Here is a 24,728-nt window from a genome sequence, read left to right on the forward strand (position 1 = left end):
TATAGCAAATGGTCATCTTTGAAGGCAATAGAGGTGTATACTACTACTAATATGTATCTGCTATGTCTAGATTAAGTTACAATATTGCACTATTACCTCAGGTACTAGAGTCAGACAACTTAATGAATATGACCTTTGGCAAATTAAGTAATTAAGCCTTGGTTTCCTCATAAAGTAATACAATTATGCTAAAGATTATGAGTATGCATTCAAGAAGTTAGCTTAGAGCCTCGCACATATGACTTAACATTATCGAAAGCACTTAAAACTATGTCATAGACATTACCTATTAGAAACATTAAAGAAATGCTTGCCCATCTTCAAGACTATTTCTTTCCCTTCAGTTAACATCATGGATCTTCATCAGTAGCTTCAAGGTCTCTATTTTCCCAAGATTAAAATCAGTTTGTGAATTTGGATGTTGGAAGGTACTTAAATAATTTTTACTCTTAATTTTTAATATTTTTTCTATGGAGAGGATAGTGATTGGAATAAAGAACATTCAGAAATCCAGGTGTGGTGGTACACACCTATATTCCAGTACTGAAGGATTATAGGGATTACTGAGGGAGGCTGAGACAAGAGAATCACAGGTTCAAGGCCACAGCCTCAGCCACTTAGCAAGATTGTTTCAAAATACAAAATCAGGCCCTACATGGTGATGCACACTTGTAATCCTAGTACAGGTAGGCTGAGAGAGGAAGATCGCAGATTTGTAACCAGCCTCAGCTACTTAATGAGGCCCTCCGCAACCTAGTGAAATCCTATATCAAAATAAATAATTAAGCCGGGCATGGTGGCACACACTTGTAATCCCCACATTTGGGAGGCTGAGACCAGAGAACCACAGTTCTCCGACAGCCTCAGCTACTTAGCAAGGCCCTTTGCAACTCAGTGAGACCCTGTTTCAAAAAAATATAAAGACTAAAAAATAGGATTGCTCGTATGTAGAATGCCCCTGGGGTTCCATCCCCAGTACCACACACACAAAAAAAAGAATTAAAACTAGGACTGGGGTATAACTCAGAGGTAGAATAATGTCCCTGGGTTCCATCCCCAGTACCAAAAAACAAAATATATTTTTGTTTATATATATAAAATATATATAAAATGTGTATATATATGAGAAGGACTATAGGGTGTAGCTCAGAGTTAGAATGCCCTGGGTTCAAAGTGCAGTATCAAAAACAAAAAACAAAGCCAGGCGTGGTGGTATAAGCTTGTAATCCCAGCACTTGGGAGGCTGAGACAGGAGGATAACACAGGTTCAAAGCCAGCCTCAGCTACTTAGTGAGGCTCCCCCCAACTTAGTGAGACTCGTTTCCAATTAAAGTATAAAATAGGTCTGAGAATATATCCCGGAGATAGAAAAGCCCCAGGGTTCCACCCCCAGTACCACACACACACACACACACACACACACACAAAAAAAAAAAAAAAAAAAAAAAACAACAAGAATAGATAAAAGTGAACTGTTTATCAAAATGAAATAAGAGAAAATTTGATGTTTTCTCCCTTTTTTTATTGACCACTTCCCCTTAATGTATTGGTGAGACCTACCCCCCCACACTACTGAGGATTGAATCCAGGGCTTTGCCCATGCTAGAGAAGCACTCACCAATGGAGCTATGTTCCTGGTTCCCACTTAATGATTTTTTTCCCCTCCACATAATGATTTTAAATTGCCTATATTACCTTGACATTTGCTTATTTTTAATCTTCATTTTTTCTTCTGTACAAAATACCATTATAAAATCAGTTTTCAATCAGGCATAACCTAATCCCAGAAATCAAGGTTTTGGTAGAGAAGAAAGGCAGCTCTCCTCAGTCAAGTTGTAGATGCCTGCTAAAAAGTGCTTTTTAAAAATGATTTAAGCCGGGCGCAGTGGCGCACGCTTGTAATCCCCGCGCTTGGGAGGCAGAGACAGGAGAATCACACAGGTTCTCAAAGCCAGCTGCACTGACTTAAGAGACCCTGTTTCCAAATGAAAATATAAAAGTAGGTCTGGGAGTGTAGCCCAGAGGTAGACAAGCTTCTAGGAACCCCAGTACCACCAAAAAAAAAAAAAAGATTTTGGACTCTAGATCTCAAGTCTAAATTTAATATTCTTATAGCCAACATATTCTCTTAAGTACTAAGTTTATTGAGTTCTAATAAGAAAGGTGATAAGATATAATAGCAGTCAAGAAAAGCATAGGGTGAATTTGCTCAAACCACCCCCTCATGTTACCCTTGGGTACATGAGGCTGTAACTATCTTCTGTATTTCTATCTTTTAATAAACTCCTTTTAAATCTTAAAAAAAAAAGCATACAAATACCTACTTTGAACCAGGCACTTTGATGTTACCCCCCCATTTGCTTTATATTATCTGCAGTTGTGAATCAAAGTTCATAGCCTAACTACTCATCAAAAAAAGGCTCCAAGCCAGGCAAGGTGGCAACTTAGCTTGTAATTCAAGTACATGGGAGGCTGACAGGAGGACTACAGTTCACAGACAGCCTCAGCTACTTAGTGAGGTCCTCCAGAACCTAGTAAGACCTTGTTTCAAAAATAAATAAATAAATAAAAAGTAGGGCTGGGGTTATAGCTCAGAGCTAGAATGCCCCTGGGTTCTATCCGCAGTAGTCCCTCTGAAAAAGACTTTAACAATTCTATAGAATATAGAAAAGATATTTACTGACAGTAAAACTTCAAAAATAAAAAATCTTTTTTTTTCCTTTCCCCAGTACTGGAGATGGAACCCAGGGGCATTCTACTTCTGAGCTACACCCCCAGCCCTATTTTTTTTAATTTATTTATTTATTTATTTATTTCTATTTTTTTGTGTGGTCTTGGGGATGGAACCCAAGGGCCTCTAACTCCGGGCTACACCCCCGACCTATTTTATATTTTATTTGGAAACAGGGTCTCACTAAATTGCTGAAAGCCTACGTAGCTGAGGCTGGCTTCGATCCTGTGTGATCCTCCTGTCTCAGCCTCCCACGCACTGGGATTACAGCGTGTGTCACCATGCCTAGACCAGCCCTATTTTTTATTCTTTATTTTGATACAGGGTCTCACTGAGTTGCAAAGGGTCTCATTAAGTAGCTGAGGCTGGCCATGAACCTGCAATCCTCCTGTCTCAGCCTCCCAAATGCTGGATTACAAGCGTGTGCCACCACGTCCGGCTAAAACTTCAAATTTTAAAACACCTCAAATCTCTTAACATCATCTGCATTCATAAACTTAGGCATATTTAAAATTTTTGAAGGCTGCTACTGGGGCCTCTGAGGCCGGGATCAGAGCCTGCCAAGGGGCAAGGCCGGTACTGGGGCCTCCGAGGCCAGGATCGGAGCCAGCTGAGGGGTTAGGCTGGTGTCGGGGTTAGGCCGGTGTCGGGGCCAGCGAAACCAGAACCAGGGCCTCCCATGAGGCAAGGCCACTGCTTGAGCCAGCGAGGTCTGGATCAGTCCACCGGGTAGCCAGGCCACAACTGGGCTGTCAAGAGTGGGATCGGTACTTGCAACGTGGCATGCACAGAGAAATATCGCAGAAAATAAAAATCAGATGCTTTCCCTAATCAGCAATAACTAGGAGGAAAGGGGCAACAGGAAGAGGTCGAGCTATAAAAAGGGCCCTATAGTGAAGCAACTAAGGTGACCAATCAGAGGGTATGGAATAGGGGAGGATGGAGCCTATTTAAAAAACAGGAGGCACATAAACATATGTATCAAAGTTAATCACCAAACAAGCATGGGATTGAGGGAGGGGGAGGGAATGGGATGGGGGCTGGGTGAGGGCTAATTGGATGATGTGTGCTTGTATATCCTCTCAAGTCTTGTATTCCAATGTGATATATGATTACAATGCACCTATAAAATTTTTTTGAAGAAAAATGTAGAAAACAAATGATTTTATTTGTATTTTAGAACAATATTTACTCTATATCTTAATTTTTTAAACTCCTCTAAATAGTTGTTTTTTTTTTTTTTTTTTTGCAGTACTGGGGATAGAACCTAGGGGCATTTTACCTCCAAGCTACACCCCCCAGCCCCAGCCCTATTATTTTTTTTTTGGTGGTACTGGGGGTGGAACCCAGAGGCTTTCTACCTCCAGGCTACACTCCCAGACCTATTTTATACTTTATTTGGAAACAGGGTCTCACTAAGTTGCTGAGAGCCTCATTAAGTAGCTGAGGCTGGCTTCGAACCTCCTCCTGTCTCAGCCTCCCAAGCACAGGGATTACAAGCGTGCGCCACCACACCTGGCTCCCAGCCCTATTTTTTATTCTTTATTTTTAAACAGGGTCTCACTGAGTTGTTAAGGGCTTCACTAAGTAGTAGCTGAGGCTGTCCTCAAACCGCAGTCAGTGGTTCCCTCCTGTCTCAGCCTCCCAAAAGCTGGGATTACAAGCATGTGCCACCATGCCCGGCTCTCCTCTACATAGTATTTTAAGTCTACAATGTTTATCATTTCTTATAGACTAAAAATTACTTTTTTGTGGTACTGGAGATGGAACCTAGAGGACTCCCAGGTTATACCCCAGACCTATTTTATATTTTATTTGGAAACAAGGTCTCACTAAGCTGCTGAGGCTGGCTTTGAACCTGAGATCCTCATGTCTCAGCCTCCCATGTACTGAGATTACAAGCATGCCCCACCACACCCAGCTTCTTAAAAATTACTTTTAACTCTACTTTGACTAGAGTGGGAACTGAAAATGTAATAGAATACCTACTTACCTTGATCTAAATGTGCAGTTTTATTTTATTTATTTATTTTTTTGCAAGCATGTGTCACCATACCTGTCTGTGAAATTCATTTTAAAAACTAAGAATTCAGCTGGTCTGATAATATATTAGATCGGCAGCTTATTATAAAAACAGCTTTTGAGTCTGGTGCAATGGAGAATTACAGGAGACTAAAGTGGGAGAATTACTTTAGCCCAGGAGTTGGAGACCAGTCTGGGCAACATAGCAAGGTTCCATCTATAAAAAAGTAAGATAAGCAAAAATAGCTTTTAGCCGGGTGTGGTGGCGCACGCTTGTAATCCCTGTGCTTGGGAGGCAGAAACAGGAGGATGGAGCAGGTTCAAAGCCAGCCGTGCTGGCTTTAGGAGACCCTGTTTCCAAATTTTAAGAAGTATAAAATAGGTCTGGGAGTGTAGCCCGGAGGTAGAAGGGTTTCCAGGAACCCCAGTACCAACAACAACAAAACAAACAAACAAACAAACAAAAATTAGTTTTTTACAAAGCTTCATTTTCAACTGAAAAAAACACTCTTTTATCCTCCTTCCAGACGCAGATTCCTTGATCTCATGTCTGATACTTCTCTTTCCTTTGCTAAATAGCAGCTTGTTCAAGCTAGAGGGCAATTTTTCAAGTAGGGAATAACCAATCCAGTACAACTACAACATCAACTATTTACAGCCACATTCTTTTTTTTTTTTTTAACTTACACCTTCCATTCAATAAAAATCTGATTACAGCAAAGCACAGTAGTATGAACTTGGGAGCCTGAAACCGGCAAAATCGCTTGAGCCTAGGATTTTGGAGCCAGCTTGCCAACAGTGAGATACTGTCTCAAGAACAAGGAAAAAAACAATAATAATTTGGGTGCATGCCTAAGGCTGAGACAGGAGAATCAAAGTTCAAGGTCAACCATAACAACTTAGCAAGACTATGTCTCAAAGGGTAGGATATAGCTTAGTAATAAAAGCACTTGTGTATTGAGCCCTAGTACTTAAAAAAAAAAAAAAGAATATTTTAAAAAATCTGTTTATCGCTCCAGGCTCCTGGCCCCGACCCTGGGCGGGTGGGCAGGCGCTGGCAGGACACCCTTCGGCGACCCCCTCTCCACCCAGGACCCTGTGGTCCGGGCCTCTGGCCCTGACCCTGGGCGGGTGAGCAGGCGCTGGCGGGACACCCTTCGGCAACCCCCTTTCCACCTGAAAGGACCCTGTGGTCTGGGCCTCTGTCCCCGACCCTGGGCAGGTGGGCAGGCGCTTGCGGGGCACCCCTAGGCGACCCCTTCCCCACCCAGAAGGACCCCGTGGTCAGGGCCTCTGTCCCCGACCCTGGGCGGATGGGCAGGCGTTGGTGGGGCACCCCTAGGCGAACCCCTTTCCACCCGGAAGGACCCTGTAAAAAAGGAAAAGAAAAAGAAAAAAGGAAAATATCAGAGAGGGGTCAAGGAGGTAGCGGGTGCCAGGATACTGGAGATGCAGACAAAACTTATCCAAATGAACTGGAATTATTGGAAAAATTCCCTGCTAAGGAGGACTGCTTCTTCTCTACATTGCTAAGAATCTTGGACATCACCTGTAAGGAGAGAGACTTTAGTGGAGACCAAGGAGAAAGGCGGTGCTGAAAGCGGTCTCCGCGTTGGCAGTAGAGACTTGTATTCAGGAGAAGCAGAAATCGGAGCCTACCAACCTTATTTTTTTTTTTTTTTGGAGAAATTACACCAAAGGTTGAATGCTACTGTCGCGCATGCTTAGAAAGACTGGACAACATTCAGAGTGGAAAATGAGCTTGGGAAAAATTTGAAATGGTGGAGGCAGTGGCAATGGCAGTGGCCAGTACTCAGGGGAGGCTGAGATCTGATGCATTACACCTGGAACCTTTGAAGTAATGACCCCAGAGGCAGAATGCTACCACCACACACCCTTGAGAACGTGGGACAAATAGTTGGGCGAAGAGGGTGCTCGGATTAGAGCCTGCTGCGGGGTGAGGCCGGTGACGGACACAGCAAAGCTGGGATCGGAGCCTGCCGAGGGGTTAGGCCAGTACCAGGGCCAATGGCCGGCATCGGAGCCAGCTGTGAGGCAAGGCCGCTACTCGGGCCTCCAAGGCCAGGATCAGAGCCTGCCAAGGGGTTAGGCTGGTGCCGTGGCCAGGGCCAACAACCGGCATCGGAGCCAGCCTTGAGGCAAGGTCGGTGCCGGGGCCTCCGAGGCCGACGTCGGAGCCTGCCGAGGGGTTAGGCCGGTGCTGGGGCCAACAGCTGGCATCGGAGCCTTCTGTGAGGCAAGGCCGTTATTGAGGCCTCCGAGGCCGACATCAGTGCCTGCCGAGGGGTTAGTCCGGTGCTGGGGCCAGTGAGGCCGGGATTGTAGCCTGCTGAGGGGTTAGGCCAGTGCCGGGGCCAGCGGCCGGCATTGGAGCCTTCCGTGAGGCAAGGCCACTATTGAGGCCTCCGAGGCCGGGATCGGAGCCTGCCGAACGGTTAGGCCGGTGCTGGGGCCAGCGAGGCCGTAATCGGAGCCTGCCACGAGGCAAGGCAGGGGTCTCGGAGGCCGGGATTGGAACCTGCCCAGGGGTTAGGCCAGTGCCGGGGCCAGCGGCCAGCATCAGAGCCTTCCATGAAGCAAGGCCGCTACTGAGGCCTCCAAGGCCTAGATCGGAGCCTGCCGAGGGGTTAGGCCGATGCCGGGGCCATCGGCTAACATCGGAGCATGCCATGAGGAAGGCTGGTGCTGGGGCCTCCGAGGCCGGGATCGAAGCCAGCTGTGGGGTTAGGCCAGTGTTGGGGCCAGCGAGACCAGAACCGGAGCCTCCCATGAGGCAAGGCCGCTGCTTGAGCCAGCGAGGTCTGGATCAGTCCACCGGGTAGCCAGGCCACAACTGGGGCCGTCAAGAGTGGGATCGGTATTTGCAACGTGGCATGCACAGAGAAATATCGCAGAAAATTAAAACCAGATGCTTCCCCTAATCAGCAATAACTAGGAGGAAAGGGGCAACAGGAAGAGGTCGAGCTATAAAAAGGGCCCTATAGCGAAGCAATTAAGGTGACCAGTCAGAGAGTATGAAATAGGGGAGGATGGAGCCTCTTTAAAAAACAGGAGGCACATAAACATATGTATCAAAGTTAATCACCAAACAAGCATGGGATTGAGGGAGGGGGAGGAATGGGATGGGGGCTGGATAAGGGCTAATTGGATGATGTGTGCTTGTATATCCTCTCAAGTCTTGTATTCCAATGTGATATATGATTACAATGCACCAATAAAAATAAATTTTAAAAAAATCTGTTTATCACTATTGTTAAGCCATATGTTTAATACATCCTCTACCCAAAGAAAAACTTATTTGATAACTTATTGATATTAATAGGTTACTTCACTATATTTTCAAATTGAGTTTTTATTTTTTTATTTTTTATGGTACTGGGGGTGAAACCCAGGGGCTTTCCTACCTCCGGGCTATACACCCAGACCTATTTTATACTTTATTTGAAAACAGGGTCTCACTAAGTTGCTGAGCGCCTCACTAAGTAACTGAGGCTGGCTTCGAACCTGTGCAGTCCTCCTGTCTCAGCCTCCCAAGTGCTGGGATTACAAGCGTGCGCCACCACGCCCAGGTATTTTATATTTTATTTGGAAACAGGGTCTCACTAAGTTGCTGAGAGCCTCACTAAGTAGCTAAGGCTGGCTTCGAACCTGTGCGATCCTCCTGTCTCAGCCTCCCAAGCGCTGGGATTACAAGCGTGTGCCACCACACCTGGCCCAAAGTGATTTTTTAAATGAGCATGAAAAATGAAACTGTAACAATGATTGGTTGTCATACTTTCTAGGTGCTTATACCAGCCTTTTGTTATTCAGGAGCTTATCTGATATATCTTATGTTATATTTTATACAATTATTTTCTCTTTTTAAAGGTGTAAATGATATTTACCTACCGCTAAGCTTCTGTTATTTTTCAAACAAAGTTCAGCTGAGTATGGTAGCTCACATTTGTAATCAAAGTAGTTGGGCTGAGACAGGAGGACTGCGGGTTCACGGCCAGTGTCGGCTACTTAGTGAGGCCCTCCACAGTTTGATGAGATCCTGTTTCAAAATAATCAAAAATAGGCCTGAGAGCTGGATGTGGTGGCACATGCTTGTAATCTCAGCATTTGGGAGGCTAAGACAGGAGGAATACAGGTTGGTGGCCTGCCTCAGCTACTTAGGAGACACTCTGCAACTTAGCAAGACCCTGTTTCAAAATAAAAAATCAAAAAAACAGGGCTGGGGTATAGCTCAGAGGTAGAATGCCCCTGGGTTTAATCCCCAGTACTAAAAACAACAACAACAACAACAACAACAACAACAACAACAACAAGACTGAGCTTATAGCTCGGAGGTAGAAAGCCCACAGGCTCAATCCCGAGTGGAAAAAAAAAAAAAAGAGAGAGAAGTTAGTTCAGCTATTATAACTTTTAGTGGCCAGCAATGAAACATGTAATTCCATCATATAAAATTATTTAGGGAAATAATTTCAGAGATTTAGACTCCCTTTTACAAACATTCCTTCAAGACAAATTTCACCATTAAAAATATAGCCAAAACTGGGTGCAGTGGCACACACCCTGGGAAACTAAGGAGGATCACAGGTTCAAAACCAGTCTCAGCAACTGAGCAAGATCCTCAGTACTTAGCAAGACCCTATTTCAAATAAAAAAATAAAAATGTCTGGGGGTGTAGCACAGTGGTAGAGCACCCTGGGATTTAATTCCCAGAACCAAAAAGTTAAAATTAAAAATAAATTAAGGCCAGGTGTTGTGGTGCATGATTGCAATTCCAGTACTTGGGAGGCTGAGACAGGTTGAGCCTCTGCAACTTAGATCCTTTTGCAAAATAAAAGAGGGGAGGGGAGTAGCTGGGGGTATTGTTTAGAGGTAGAATGCCCCTGGGTTCAATCTCTAGTATGTATGTAAAATAAATAAATAAATAAATAAATAAATACATAGGCCTGGGGCTATAGCTCAGAGGTAGAGTATCACTGGGTTCAATCTCCAGTACAAAAAACAAACAAAAAATAAGCAGCAGCAGCAACCAAATAAATGCTAAGATACTATGTTTTATGCTCTGAGACTATCCCTTAGATATGCTTACTGCAAAACCATCTTTGGGAGCCTCCAAAACTTTAAAATTCAATAAGCCTTAGTTTACTTTGTGTTCAAAGCTTCTTGCACTATTTGTGTGTTGTGTTATTTCTCCAATTCACCAAGAGATAAAACCAAGAACTTACTCTACTTGCTGAATGCAGATAATACCAATAGTTAAAAAGTCTCCCACCACTACTGTAACCTGCCTCTGTGCCACATTTATAAACCAAGAGACTGCCTATTTTCAACACAAACTCCAATTTCTATCAGCCCAGATTTTCCAATATTATCATTATTACAATCTAGTATTTTTATAAAGCAATAACGCTCATTTGAAATAAGTAGTGTTGATAGGTTTACTTCAATCACAAGAAATATTAAAAAAAAAAAGATAGCCGGGCGTGGTGGCGCACGCTTGTAATCCCCGCGCTTGGGAGGCGGAGACAGGAGGATCGCGCAGGTTCGAAGCCAGCCGCGCTGGCGTAAGAGACCCTGTTTCAAAAATATAAAATAGGTTTGGGAGTGTAGCCCGGAGGTAGAAGGGCTTCCAGGAACCCCAGTACCACCAAAAAAACAAAAAAACAAAAAAACAAATAAAAGCGATCTACTTTTGACCCTTTCCAGGTATCCTAGAAACATGACTTTGAATTATTTCATGGTAGAAAAATTCACACCCATTCTACAATTTTGAACTGTTATACTTGACTGGAACTTGATAACATAATAGTTCTCATACATATTAAGGTATCATTTGAGTGGTAACAAGTCCATTCAGTATGTTTAATAAATATTTAAGTTTGCCCCCACCCAATAATTTTTGCTCTAAGATTCTTTTTAATGAAAGAAAATTTAGTGTTAAGTCTACACCCTTATGACCAAGTTCCTTTTTTTGGGAGGGATGATATTGGGGATGGAAACCAAGGGCATTCTAGCTCCAAGCCAAACCCCGGCCCTATTTTTTATTCTTTATTTAGAAACAGGGCCTCACTATGTTGCGGAGGGCCTGAGTAGCTGAGGCTGGCCATGAACCTGCAATCCTCCTGGCTCAGCCCCCAAGTACTAAGATTACAAGTGTGTGCCACCACACCCAGCTAAGGCCAAGTTCTTAACACTATTTCCATCCTCACATTTTAGAACTCTATTCCATCTGGAATGGGAAGGCTGGGGAGTGACAGCTAATAGGCATAGAATTTCTTTTGGGGGAGTGACAAAAAAAAATTCTAAAATTAGTTTGTGGTAATACATAAATCCTTTAAATGTGTTAAGAACACTGAATTATATTCAAGTGGAAAAATTATATGTAGATTTTATCAATAAAAAGCCATTTAAAAATACTTACGTTATTCTAATGGCTATTATAAAACACTGTCCAAAACAGTTAAAGTGCATATCAAAACACCTAATAAAGAGACAAACAAATCTGAGCATTCTAAATTAAGCCAGGTAAAAACAAACCACTTAAGAGCCAAATGACTGAGAGTAAAAGGGCCCCTGTGCATTAGTTAACAATAACCAAACAGAACATAAGTATAGACTGAACATGATCTCTAAATTATTTCTTCGGAAAGACTAGTTTAAAATCTTGAAATGCAAGGTTGTACTTCTATAAACAAAACACGAATTTTCATGAAGTCCTCAAAGCATGAGCACTTACTCATCATACTCGATATGATAAATAACGTCTTCATCAGCAGCAACAGAGTCTGAATTAGACGCAGAGGATACACTGTCCAATTTATTTGTGCTTTCTTTGGGATTATGGTTTATATTTCCATTAGTCCTTTTACAAGCACTGCCATTCTTCAGGGGAGCTTTGCCACGTGAGTGTCCATTAGAGGCTCTAGTCACACTATGTATCCGTGCTTCAAACCAAGCACCAAGGCCAACATCTCGAGCATCCACCAATTCATTTACCTAAAAAAGGTTTAGAATTTGTTAATGAAGCTTTATTTCACCTTGCTCCAAAAATCTTAATGTAACTCAAGTATCTGAGCATTATCACAGTAAACATTATTTGCAGATATTGATGTTTAAAATGACTAAAGAGATTAGGTCGAAACTATTCTATCAGGATTATGCTAAGCCTGCTATTTATTAATATGACAGCTTTCCTCCCAATTTATTTTGATCAAATAGGTGTTTTTAAATACTCTACACCCATGTCTACACTATACGTTTCAGTATGTATTTGTTGTGTTTGTTTTGTGGCACTAGGGTTTAACCCAGGGCCCTTGCTAGGCAAGTACTCTCCCACTTTGCAACATCTGTAGCCCTTTTTAAATTTTATTTTGAACCAGGATTTTGCTAAATTGCACAGGCTGGCTGCCAATTTGTGATCCTGCTGCCTCAGCCTCTCACGTGGCTGAGATGATAGGCTTGCACCGCTGCACTCAAGTGAAAATGTAATTTTTATGTATACAAGAGTTGTTCTTGCAAGTCATCCAATAAAAATGTCATTAATAAAAATCCAGGAGTTTATTATGACTGTGTTATTTATCCCATTAATTTCTTCATAATCCTAAAGATAACTTAGTTCAACAAGAAAACAGTAAAGTACTAAATAGAATATTAAACTTTAAAATGAGAGAATTATTTTTAAGAACAGAGTCTAGTGAACTCGCCCTTACAAAGAGAAATTTCACTAGTTAGTAGCTTACAAGGCATACACATTTACCACCTCAAAGAAAAAAATGTTAGAACATGTTTATAATAAACAAAATTGATGTAAAGTCAGCTGACTATAGAACTATACCATGTTAATCTGAGAAAAAGAAAATTAAGTATTAAAGGTATATCAGAAGCCGGGCACGATGGCACACACTTGTAATCCCTGTGCTTGGGAGGCTGAGACAGGAGGATCGTGCAGGTTCGGAGCCAGCCTCAGCTGGTTTAAGAGACCCTGTTTCCAAATATATAAAAAATAGGTCTGAGAGTATAGCCCAAAGGTATAAGGCCCCTGGGTTCCATCCCCAGTACCTCCACCAAAAAAAAAAAAAAGCATATCAGAATTAAGAGGTATGAAACAGAAACCGGTTTTTTTTAATCTCTCCTAAAATATCTAAAAACATTGCTATAAAAGGCTGAAGCACTTTCAAAACAAAAACAAAGAGATCTACTCAGATTTTCTTTTCCTTTTCTTTCTTTTTCTTTTAAAAAAAAGTCCTTAAAGGCCAGGTGTGGTGGCACACACCTATAATCCCAGTACTCGGGAAGATGAGACAAAAAGACTGCAGGTTCAAGGCTAGTCTTAGCAACTAAGTGAGACCCTCAGCAACCTAGCAAGACCCTGTTTCAAAAGAAAAAGGGCTAGGAGTATAGCTCCAAAGTAGAATGCTTTGGGTTCAACCCCCAGTTAAAAAAACAAAGCCTTTAAAGTCAGGCATGGTGGCACATGCCTGTGATTCCAGATAGAAATATTCCATTTTGAAGGCCAGCCTCAGCAATTTAGTCTCCCAGCAACTTAGTGAGATCCTGTTTTGTATAGCTTGGAGGTGGAATGCCAGTACGAGAGGAGAGGAGAGGAGAGGAGAGGAGAGGAGAGGAGAGGAGAGGAGAGGAGAGGAGAGGAGAGGAGAGGAGAGGAGAGGAGTCCCTTAAAAAGAAAACCTGAGCCGGGCGTGGTGGCGCACGCTTGTAATCCCCACGCTTGGGAGGCGGAGACAGGAGGATAGCGCAGGTTTGAAGCCAGTCGTGCTGGCATTAAGAGACCCTGTTTCAAAAATATAAAATAGGTCTGGGAGTGTAGCCCGGAGGTAGAAGGGCTTCCAGGAACCCCAGTAACACCAAAAAAAAAAAAAAAAAAAAAAAAAAAACCCAAGAAACAAAAAACACCTGAAACCAACACATGGTAATCATCTCTTTAAACTGGCTATTCTTTGATTTTTTCCCCCCAGTACCGGGAAAAGAACCCAGGGGCATTCTACCTCCGAGCTACACCCTAGCCCTATTTTTTAGTCTTTTATTTTTGAAACAGGGTCTCACTGAATTGTGAAGAGTCTCGCTAAGTACCTGAGGCTTTCCGTGAACTGTGATCCTCTGGTCTCAGCCTCCCAAATGCTGGGATTGCAAGTGTGTGACACCACCCCCGGCTAAGGTGTTTAATTCTGACATAGTATAGCTTAGAGGAGACAGTATATAAAATTAAATATCCATATGCCAGATTTTGTCTAATCCTAACAAATATCTCCTATTTTATAAGATAAGGAGATAGACTCTTAGAAGTTAACTTGCTGTAGGTGAAAACTAATGAAAAGTCAAAATTTAAAGGCATCTTGGCCTTGAAACCTATAGATGGCAAGATAGGTAAATAGGCACTTCAAAGGTAACTAATGAACTCACAATTACTTCTAAATCATTAAATTATTTCTAAATTATTAAAAATACAAAATGTTTTAAATCACCAAAAGGACAACAAATGAGAGAATGTACACAAGCCAAAATGTATTAACTTTCACTACCAGAAGAGATATATTTGACCCAAAGTAGTATAAACATGGCAGCAATGACTAGCTTGAAAGACATAGTTCATACAACATAAGAATTAAGAGTGAAAGAAGAAAGAAAAAACCTAAGGGCCAACCAGGTTAGACATGACCAAAAAAAGTCAAAGATGGAACATATTACATACTGAATACATTAATTCACATATTAAATGTACATGGGCTCATTTCTTCCATAATAATTGCTGAAAATTTTAAAGACATTTAATCTTTTGTAGGCAACACAGCTAAAACAAAAAAACAAAGTTCTATGATAATTAGGTGGATAAAGTAAGGTTACTATTCTTTCATGCAAATCAAATATAATGTTTCATATAGTTCTACACAAATACGGTTGGAGCTGAGAATACAATATACAATTAATACTGTAAAAGCAAAATACCTTAAGCAATACAAGCCTTCCAATGGCACATTAAGAAGTACAAATGAAATACTGAATTTGTTTATCAAATATAAGAAATTAATAGGCAGACATTATTATCTGGATACCCCAATATTTGGCAATACAATCAGAACTAAACCAAAATCAACCAAAAAATGCTGGGATTACAAGTATGCACCACCACACCAGCTTTATTAGTTTATTAATGATAGTAAATCATCCACAATAATGCACATACACAGGGGGATGCTCTTGAGTTCAAAAGTTTTTGCATACTACATAAACATACTAAGGACAAATTTATTTATTTATTTTGCAGTACTGGGAATTGAACCCAGGTGCATTCTACCTCTAAGCTATACCCCCAGAAACCTATTTTTTATTTTGAAATAGGGTCTCACTAAATTGCACAGGGCCTAAGTAGCTGAGGCTGGCTGGGAACCTGCGATCCTCCTGCCTCAGCCTCCTAAGTACTAGCATTACAAGTGTGTGTCACCAGGCCTAGCTAAGGCCCAATTTAAATGGATCAAGCTGCATGTAAGAGATTAATTAAATTTCTTTTGTAAAGTCTGGGGTTTGATGGTAGTTCACAAGAAAAAGAATTAAACCCATATAACTAATGTGAACACTGGATACAGCCATTGTAACTTTTTATGTAATCTAGTGGAAATTAAGAACTGAATTAGCCAGAAGAGTAACAAAAAAATGAAGAGATAATGTGACAAAAGAAAAAACACGTGTGGCAAAGTTCTCAATAGTACCCACAGGACTTTAATTTATGAAAGTAACTGAATGAAAACATAGGCTAATGTCACTGAAAGAAAAATGACTAGCCGGGCGTGGTGGCGCACAATTATAATCTCAGCATTTGGAAGGCTGAGTCAGGAGGATCGCAGGTTCAAGGACAGCCTCAGCTACTTAGGCCCTTTGCAACTCAGTGAGACCCTGTTTCAAAATAAAGAATAAAAATAGGGCTGGGGGTGTAGCTCAGAGATAGAATGCCCAATACTGCAAAAAAATAAAAGAAAGGAAACAAAGAAAGAAAGAAAAGAAAAAAGAAAATCACTTAGCATTTCCCAGGGGAAGGCAAGCAAAGCCAGGAGGGAAACACCAGTTTTGGCTAGGAGGTAGAAGTAGGGAAAACATGGTCCAGAGCCTTTATTATATTTCCACTGAGAAGGCAGAGCAGGACAGTGGAAACAGATTTAGATTTGATATTTGAGTAATGTCAGTGAGCTCTGGGGGTCTCTAGTTGCTTGGTACCTTGCCCTGGATGATCAAGATAGAGGAATATTGGCTTGATGTGTGAAAGTTAGATAAGGGAGGTTGTTGAGACTTGGATTCAGGATTGAGTGCTTTATACATGAAAGGCAGGCTCAGAGACAAGTTGTTTCCTCTCTCTAGGAATTAACTAGCCCTTTCACTCTCTAGCACCACCAGAAGAAAACAAGACTAAATTAGCTAGCCCTAGGAAGAACAGTCTCTCTGCAGCTGGCAAGGCCTCTCAAAGATGTCAAAAGATCATAAAATACACAAAATTTAAAATACATATTTTAATTAATATTGTTATATCTTAAATTAATATACAAAATTTAATATATATGGAGTGGGTAGTTTTGAGTAAAAAGTCCCGGGGGTAAAAATTACATGTATCTACACTTAAGAGCTGAATTTATGCATATGAAAGATATGGCCATATAAAGAGAAAAGTCTCCCATTACCAAGTATTTGGCAGGAAGGGAGAAGGGAGTAATGGATGGATGAATGGATGGGAAGGAAAGAAACTTAAATCATGGGAAGTAAGAAAAGTCTAAAACAATAATACCAAACAGTAAATATTAGAAGTTTTATTCCATATGTCAAGGGCACTTATTTCTAAATACTTTGTTTTGTGGAAAACACTCCAGTTCTGCAGGTAAACCTGAGTCCTTCATTTATCATCTACAAGATGTAACCCTGAACAATTTAACTTGTACAATCCTCACACTTTGCAGTAAGAACATACCTTGTATTATGATTATTATTTTGCTTGTTTATTTATTTTGGTGGTACTGGGGATGGAACCCAGGGGCTACCTATTTTATATTTTACTGGGGAGACCTATTTTATGTTTTATTTGGAAACAGGGTGTCACTAAGTTACTGAAAGCCTAAGTAGCTGAGGCTGGCTTCTAACCTGCACAATCTTCCTGTCTCAGCTTCCCAAGTACTGGGATTACAAGCGGCCTACCACATCTAGCACAGTAAGATTATTTGAGATATGATTAAATAAATCCACACAATGCGCCACCCCAGCAAAGCAAACATATACACAAATGAACCAAATATCTCCTTACACTAAGTATCAATATATGCAATGTTATGACTATTAAAACTCACAGTAGTTTTATTTTCCCATACTCTGCTTAGTAAATATCAACAGTTTATGATTACATAAAATATCACCTTTAATATTTTTTTGTAGTAATGGGGGTGGAACTCAAGGGCTTTTCTACCTCCAGGCTATACTCCCAGACCTATTTTATACTTATTTTAAAACAGGGTCTGAGTTGCTGAGAGCCTCACTAAGTAGCTGACGCTGGCGTTGAACCTGTGTGATCCTATCTCAGCCTTCCAAGCCCTAGGATCACAAGGGTGCGTCACCACGCCCAGTCACCTTTAATATTTATAATACAAAATCATTCCTCTTTTTCAATGAGGTTTAGTATGAAAAGCACTCAAGACATATACATACACACAGATGATAAAAGTGAGAGCTAGCTGGAGTGTGGTGGGACACACTTGTAATCCCAGTAACTGGGGAGGCTGAGACAGGAGGATCACAGGTTCTGGCCAGCCTCAGCTACTTAGTGAGGCCGTCCAAAATTTAGACCTTGTTTCAAAATAAAAATAAAAAAGGGCTGAGGGTAGAGCTCAGTGTAGAATGCACCTGGGTTCAATCCCCAGTACAAAAAAAAGTGAGATGAGACTGTAGTTTTCCCAACAATGAACATCACTTTTTAGTAACATGTTTCATTAGGGTTACAAATTTTTAAAATGTGATATGGTTCCATTTATATAAAGTTCAGAAACAGAAAAATCAGAGTTGTATAAAAAGGTTATTAATAGGCTGTAAAAATTAATAATAGTATAAAATTAATATAGAGCAAATAAATCATTATAGAAATGTAGGTAGTAGTTACAAAATAGAGAAGAGGGAGTTATAACCAGGAAATTCCTGGGGTACTGATATTCTATTCCATAATTTGGGATGGTATTTATAAACACTGACTTCATAGCATTTCATTAAAATCTGTTCTTTTGCTGGGCATGGTGGCACATGCTTGTAATACCAGTACTTGGACCCTGAAACAAGGAAGATTGCAGGTTCCCAGCCAGCCTCAGCTACTTAGTGAGGCCCTCCATAACTTACTGAGACCCTGTTTCAAACTAAAGAATAAAAAATAATGCTGGGCATGTAGCTCAGAGGTAGAATGCCCCTGAGTTCAATTCCCAGTACCCCCCACACACACCTGTTCTTTTTATATTGTCTAATACATTTCATGAGAAGATTATGTGTGTGGGTGTATGTCACCAGGGATGGAACCCAGGGGCACTGTACTCCAAGCTACAACCCCAGCCCTATTTTTAGTCTATTTATTTATTTATTTATTTATTTATTTATTTATTGTGGTACTGAGGATGGGACTCAGGGACATTGTACCTCCGAGCTACACATCCAGCCCTATTTTTTATTCTTTATTTTGAAACAGGGCCTCACTGAGTTTCAGAGGGCCTAAGTAGCTGAGGCTGTCTGTGAACCTCGATCCTCCGGTCTCAACCTCCTAAATGCTGGGATTACGAGCCGTGCACCACCATGCCCGGCTAGTCTTTTTATTTTTGAAACAGGATCTCACTGAGTTGCAAAGGGCCTCCTAGAGTAGTTAAGGCTGTACAAGAACTGCAATCTTCTTCCTCCTGAATGCTGGGATTACAAGTGTGTACTACCACGACTGGCTAATATTAAATATTAACTGCACTATGAACAAAATATAGAATATACTGAAATATCAATATTTTCACTTAGATTACTGATTGTTTCTGTATTTCCTATGATAAACATACATCAATATGTAAGAAGTTTAACAGTGCCATACACTTAACTAAACTCTAAAAGATTACCATTCTAAACACATCACATGACTTTTTTTTTTTTTTTTTTGCGGGTCTGGGGATGGAACCCAGGGGCATTCAACCACCGAGCTACACCCGCTGCCCTATTTTTTATTCTTTATTTTGAAACAGGGTTTCACTAAGTTGCAGAGGGCCTAAGTAGCTGAGGCTGTCCATGAACCTCGATCCTCCAGTCTCAGCCTCCCAAATGCTGGGATTTCGAGCATGCACCACCACGCCCAGCTATCACATGACCATTTCAAAAGTAGACCTTAAGTTTTACAAGGTTTCCATATTAAAAAACCATAATTAGGCTGAGGGTATAGTTCGGAGGCAGAATGCCCCTAGGTTGCATCCCTGGTGCAAAACAAAAAACAAAAAAATGTGAAGTACATTTGCTCTATCAACTTTTCTCTATCATATTGTAATGATGGTCTGCTTTTGCAAATTCTGTTTGCATGTCATTGGTTGTGTCAAGTGGTTTTTGCAGCATGAGGCGGTGGGGCTTCTATCCTCCCACATTATGTATCAGTGATGACTTTGAAGTTATTAAAGGCAATCAGTCATGGAATGTTTCGATTTAAGCAACAAAATAAATAGTCCTCCATTTTAAAAATAAACATAATTAAAACCAACTTGGATATTCAAAGTCCACCCTGTTTCAGGAAAAGAAAATAGTTCCTGATCTAGAAGTGTGACTCAACTTATGTTTTAGGTACAATGAGAATGAATGAACCCACAATCATTCACGCACAAACTTCTATTAGTGACAGAGGATTCCTGCACAATTTTCTGTTAATGATAGCTACTTACAAATATGAAAAGCTCTGAAACTGAACAAATAATGCTCAGAGTTATCAAATATGGGAAAATAAAAATGATACAGAATAATAAATAACTTCAAATTAAAATGTTGTCTTAATTATTTACATGTTTATCTTTGTCAGTTTTAAGTAAAGTTAATTTGTAATTCCACCTTTTGTACTGGGTTATGAGGTCCAAAAAAATTCTTTAGTCAAAAGGAGGGAAAATAGAAAAATCTGTCATCCAAAAAGAAATTTTAATTATAGAACTACCTCTGTTTATAAAAAGAAAATCTTAGGGGTGTAGCTCAGTGGTAGAGCCAATGCTCTACCTTGGGTTCAACCCTCAGCATTACCTGGGTGTGGGGGAGAGAGTTAAGTCTTTAAAAGGCAAAATGGTACAGGCAAAAACTCAAGATAAAAAGAAAACCTTCCAGTTTTTAAGTAACCTAGAAACCATTTAACAAAATTCTGACATAATACATAAATATGGACTCAGGGTTGCTTTGTACATGAAAAGCAGGCTCACTGACAAGTTGTTGACTATCTCTAAGAATTAGCCAGCCTTTTCAATTCTGGCATTATCAAGACAAAACAAGAATTAGCCAGCCCTAGATTTACTTAAGAAGAATCTTAAGTAAATCTAGAAACAAAAATACAGTATCTCATTTTGATATTATCAGTCGGTGTTGAGAAAAAAAATACAAAAAGAATGCAAATTTGTCAATGCATTTTCTACTTATTTGCTTAAAGAAGGTACAGCTCTGAGTAATTTCTTTTTTCTGGAAAGGGGCTGTAAGCCAAATAAGTTTGGGAAGCAATAACTAATAAATCTGCATTACAGAAGGGAAATTTAAAAATTTCAATTCAAAAGTAGTAGCTTGCGAGGCCGGTGCCGGGTCCTTAGAGGCCAGGATCAGAGCCTGCTGAGCATTGAGGATGGTGCCAGGGCCTTTGAGTCCAGAATCGCCTGCAGTGCAGCATCCCAGGGAAATGTCACACACACACACACACACACACACACACACACACACACACACACACACACACACATCAGATGCTTTCCCTAATATGCGAAAACTAGGGAGAAATGGGTAATAGGAGGAACTCTATTTGAAGAAGGGGCCCTATAGAGGAGCAATTAAAGTAACCTATCGAGGGGATGGGAGGGGGAAGCACATGATGTACTTAAACATATATCAGTCAATCACTAAATCAAACATAAGGGAGGGGAGGAAATGGGATGGGGATTAGATAGAAGCTAATTAGATTAGATAAAAGCTAATTAGATAAAAGCTGGGTGATGTGTGCTTGTATATCCTCACAAGTCACAACCGCATTCCATTGAGATGTTTGACTACAATGCACCAATAAAAATATATTAAAAATAAAATAAGAATAAATTTAGCAAGAATAAAAAATCTTGGAAAAAATTTTTTTAAAAAGCAAAGGCAGTAGCTTCTAATTTGTTCTCAATTTAGCAAAAATGTTAGTATCTAATTAAAGTTACAAGAAGATAGGGACAATATCATGTTTGCCCTTCTATCCCTAATACCTAGCACTAATATGCTCATATCCAAATAAATCATGGAATGAATGAACTACCCCAAAATAGGCACTTCTAAATGAAAAGTTACTAGTCTTTTTTTTTTTTTTTTTTTTTGGTGGTACTGGGGATGGAAAGGCCTTCTACCTCCAGGCTACACTCCCAGAACTATTTTATATTTTATTTGGAAACAGGGTCTCTTAAACCAGCCTCAGCTGGCTTAGAACCTTCACGATCCTCCTGTCTCAGACTCCCAAGCACGGGGATTACAGGCGTGCGCCACCACGCCCAGAAAAATTTTAAATAATGACAATTACTGAGTATCATTAAAAAAAAAAAAGACAAATAAATCTGTTACTCTACTAAACCAACAAGGTAAATGTAGGTTTTTTTTAGAGTTTAAGTGCCAGGTTCCAATCTGTTCCCAAGTGGAATATTAATGTAACACTGTGATCTACAAATTTACACAACTAAGAAACAGTTTAACTAGAATTTGAAACTAAGTCTAATGACAAAACCATAAATTCCCAAGGTCAACAATACTACCCACCCCACTACCTGGGGGGATAGTAAAGTTAATAAAAATAAGTGTGAAGTGAAAGTGCCCAGGGAGGAACTGAGTAATTGTTTTTTCTCTAAAAAGGAGGGCGGTGAGCCAATAAGTTTGGGGATCTATGAACAGCATACATCAATATAAGAACTATTAATTAAAGATAAAACAAGAGAGGCAGTTGATAGTCAAAACACTACCACTAAAAATAAAAGGCAAATATTTGCTAAGAGAAGTAGTTTCTTGATATTTTTCTGAAGTTGACTGGGGAAGGGAGGCACAGAAGTTTGTTAGACGAGAAGAATTGAAGTTAATCTGAACTGCCTAACTGATAACTATCGGGTTTGGTGATACATAAACTGGCTCTCCTATGGGAGAAAAAATCATTCCTTCACTGCCCTAAACAATCCATTCAAAAGTTGCAGCTTCTAAACTATAGCCAGGAAGAAGGTAAAAAGTAATAACAAGCTTAATAAACATATAGTTACATATTTACACACACATCTATGCTTAGCTGAGGGCTTGATACTCCACAAACTAAGAGCAAGAAGCACCCCTAATATCATTCTCCAATCAAAGAAATCAGGGCACCTTTGATCACAGGTTCCCGGCCAGCCTCATCTACTTAGCAAGATCCTCCACAACTCAGTAAGACCCTGTTTCAAAATAAAGAATAAAAAATAGGGCTGGGAGTATAGCTCAGAGGTAGAATTCCCCTGGATTCAATCCCCAGTACCACAAATGAAAAAAAAAAAAGAAAAAAAAACGTTGATGGATAAAAAAAAGTCAACTGCATTTCTATGCATCAGCACGTAAGTTACTATTTTAAAGATAACCATTTAAAACAGCATCAAAAACAAAACTACTGGAAATAAATCAAGCAAGATATGTTGAGACAACTCATTAGACGGGTGTGGTGGCGCATGCCTATAATCCTAGCACTTGGGAGGATGAAACAGGAGGACTGAATTTGGGGACAGTCTTAGCAACTTAGTAATGGCCTCCACAACTTAGTGAGATTCTGTTTCAAAATAAAGAATGAAATAGGACTGGGGTACGTGTAGCTCAGTTGAATGCCCCAGGGTTCAATCCGCAGTACCTTCCCCCCCCCAAAAAAAAACAAAAAAACCCTACTCATTAAGAAGTCAAAGATCGTCGAGCATGGTGGTGCACGCTTGTAATCCCAGTGCTTGGGAGGCTGAGACAGGAGGATCACACACGTTCGAAGTCAGCCTTAGCTACTTAGTGAGGCTCTCAGCAACTTAGTGAGACCCTGTTTCCAAATAAAGTATAAAAATAGGTCTGGAAGTATACCCTGGAGGTAGAAAAGCCGCTGGGTTTCTACCCCCAGTGAAAGGAAGGAAGGAAGGAAGGAAGGAAGTCAGTCAGTCAGTCGGGCGGGCGGGCAGGCGGAGGTGTAGCTCGGAAGTAGAATGCCCCTGGGTTCCATCCTCAGTACCAAAAAAAAAAAAAAAAAAAAAGTTAAAAAAAAAAAGATGTCAAAAATCTAAATTAATGGAGAGGCCTACCATGTTCCTAAATTTAAAAGACAACATTATAGAAACATCAATTCTCCAAGGTTTTTTGTTTTTGTTTTTTGTTTTTTTTTTGCGAGTCTGGGGATGGAACCCAGGGGTATTCGACCTCCGAGCTACACCTCTGCCCTATTTTTTATTCTTTATTTTGAAACCGGGTCTCACCGAGTTGCAGAGGGCCTCACTAAGTAGCTGAGGCTGTCTCCAAGTTGATCTATAGATGCAATCCATGTTTGAAATCTGAGCAGATTATTTGTAGAACTTTTACAAGCTATTTCTGAAATTTGTAATTCAGTATTAAGAGCCAAAAAACCAAGATATCCTTGAAGAGGAATGGAAATTGGGAGCTGGAAGAAGGGAGATTATCAAAAAGCCTATAAGGCAACAGTACTTAGAACAGTATGAGCACAAGAATAGACAAATAGACCAGTGGAACAAAATAAAACACTCTGACGACATCATTTGAGTGAACAACCAGTACTTCTATTCCTGGGTAGAAATTTCTAAAGAAATTCTTGAACATATACACCAGGATACATACAGAAGTTTGAACAGCACTGTTAAGAACAGCTAAAGCTGGTAACAAACAGCCTGAATATCTATTATTATGAATCAGATATATAGTGGCATGTTAATAAAAAGGAATAATGTAAAAGTATATATAAGATATAACTATATACATCAATCTCTCAATGTTGAGAAAAACAGAATTGCAACAGAAAAAAATCAAATATAGGCAGAACAAACTGTTTAGAGAAATATATATAAGCAGTAAAACTAAAAAAAGAAAATCAACAAAAGTTAGAATAGTTTACCTCTTAAAGAAGGGGATGTGTTCTGCTAAGGGCACACAGGAGACTTTAAAAATATACTGGCATCATTCTATTTCTTAACCTTGGTGAAATTACACAAGTGACTGACCTATTATTCTTTAAACTGTGCATACAGATTTTATACATTTGTCTTCACAGCAGATTTTTAAAAACTACTTTTAAAAGTTAATATATGAACAGCCTAGTCTTTACTTTCAAGCAATGTTTGCTTATTCAAAACATCCGGAGAGAACACACATCTGTATTCTTGCAATATTAAGTCTGAAGACCACATACCTTATAGAGTCCAAAGCCAGGATCTATGAGCCGAGATCGGGCTGACATAGATGTGGACGGCTGGCTGGAGGATGCCCCCCTGGAGGCTTTCTTGGCTCTGGGTGGGCTGACAGCACAGGGCTTGGAAGAGGAGTCTGTCTGCTTGGATGTGCTGGGCAGGTCAGGGTCATTTCGGACCAGGAGCTGAATTATATCATTCAGCCCAACATCGTAGTCAAACAAAGTGTACCCATTTTCCAGCTAGAGAAAACAGAAAAGTATGTTGAAATGCTCTTCTCAAAACATTTTTCTATATCATTAGCT

General features: G+C 40.3%; 1 protein-coding gene across 2 annotated transcripts in view; it reads right to left on the reverse strand.

Moving 5' to 3' along the window:
* UHRF2 (ubiquitin like with PHD and ring finger domains 2) overlaps positions 1 to 24,728 on the reverse strand; it is a gene marked incomplete at both ends in the record, with an annotated part of 86,494 nt that overhangs the window by 54,242 nt on the left and 7,524 nt on the right. For both annotated transcript variants that reach the window (XM_080708660.1, XM_080708659.1), the window contains 2 exons: positions 11,505 to 11,764; positions 24,426 to 24,665. In XM_080708660.1, coding sequence (XP_080564786.1) covers positions 11,505 to 11,764; positions 24,426 to 24,665 — 500 coding nt within the window. The remainder of the gene's footprint in view (positions 1 to 11,504; positions 11,765 to 24,425; positions 24,666 to 24,728) is intronic.

This window comes from Muscardinus avellanarius (genome assembly GCF_963383645.1).
Source record: "Muscardinus avellanarius genome assembly, chromosome: 13".
NCBI lineage: Eukaryota > Metazoa > Chordata > Mammalia > Rodentia > Gliridae > Muscardinus > Muscardinus avellanarius.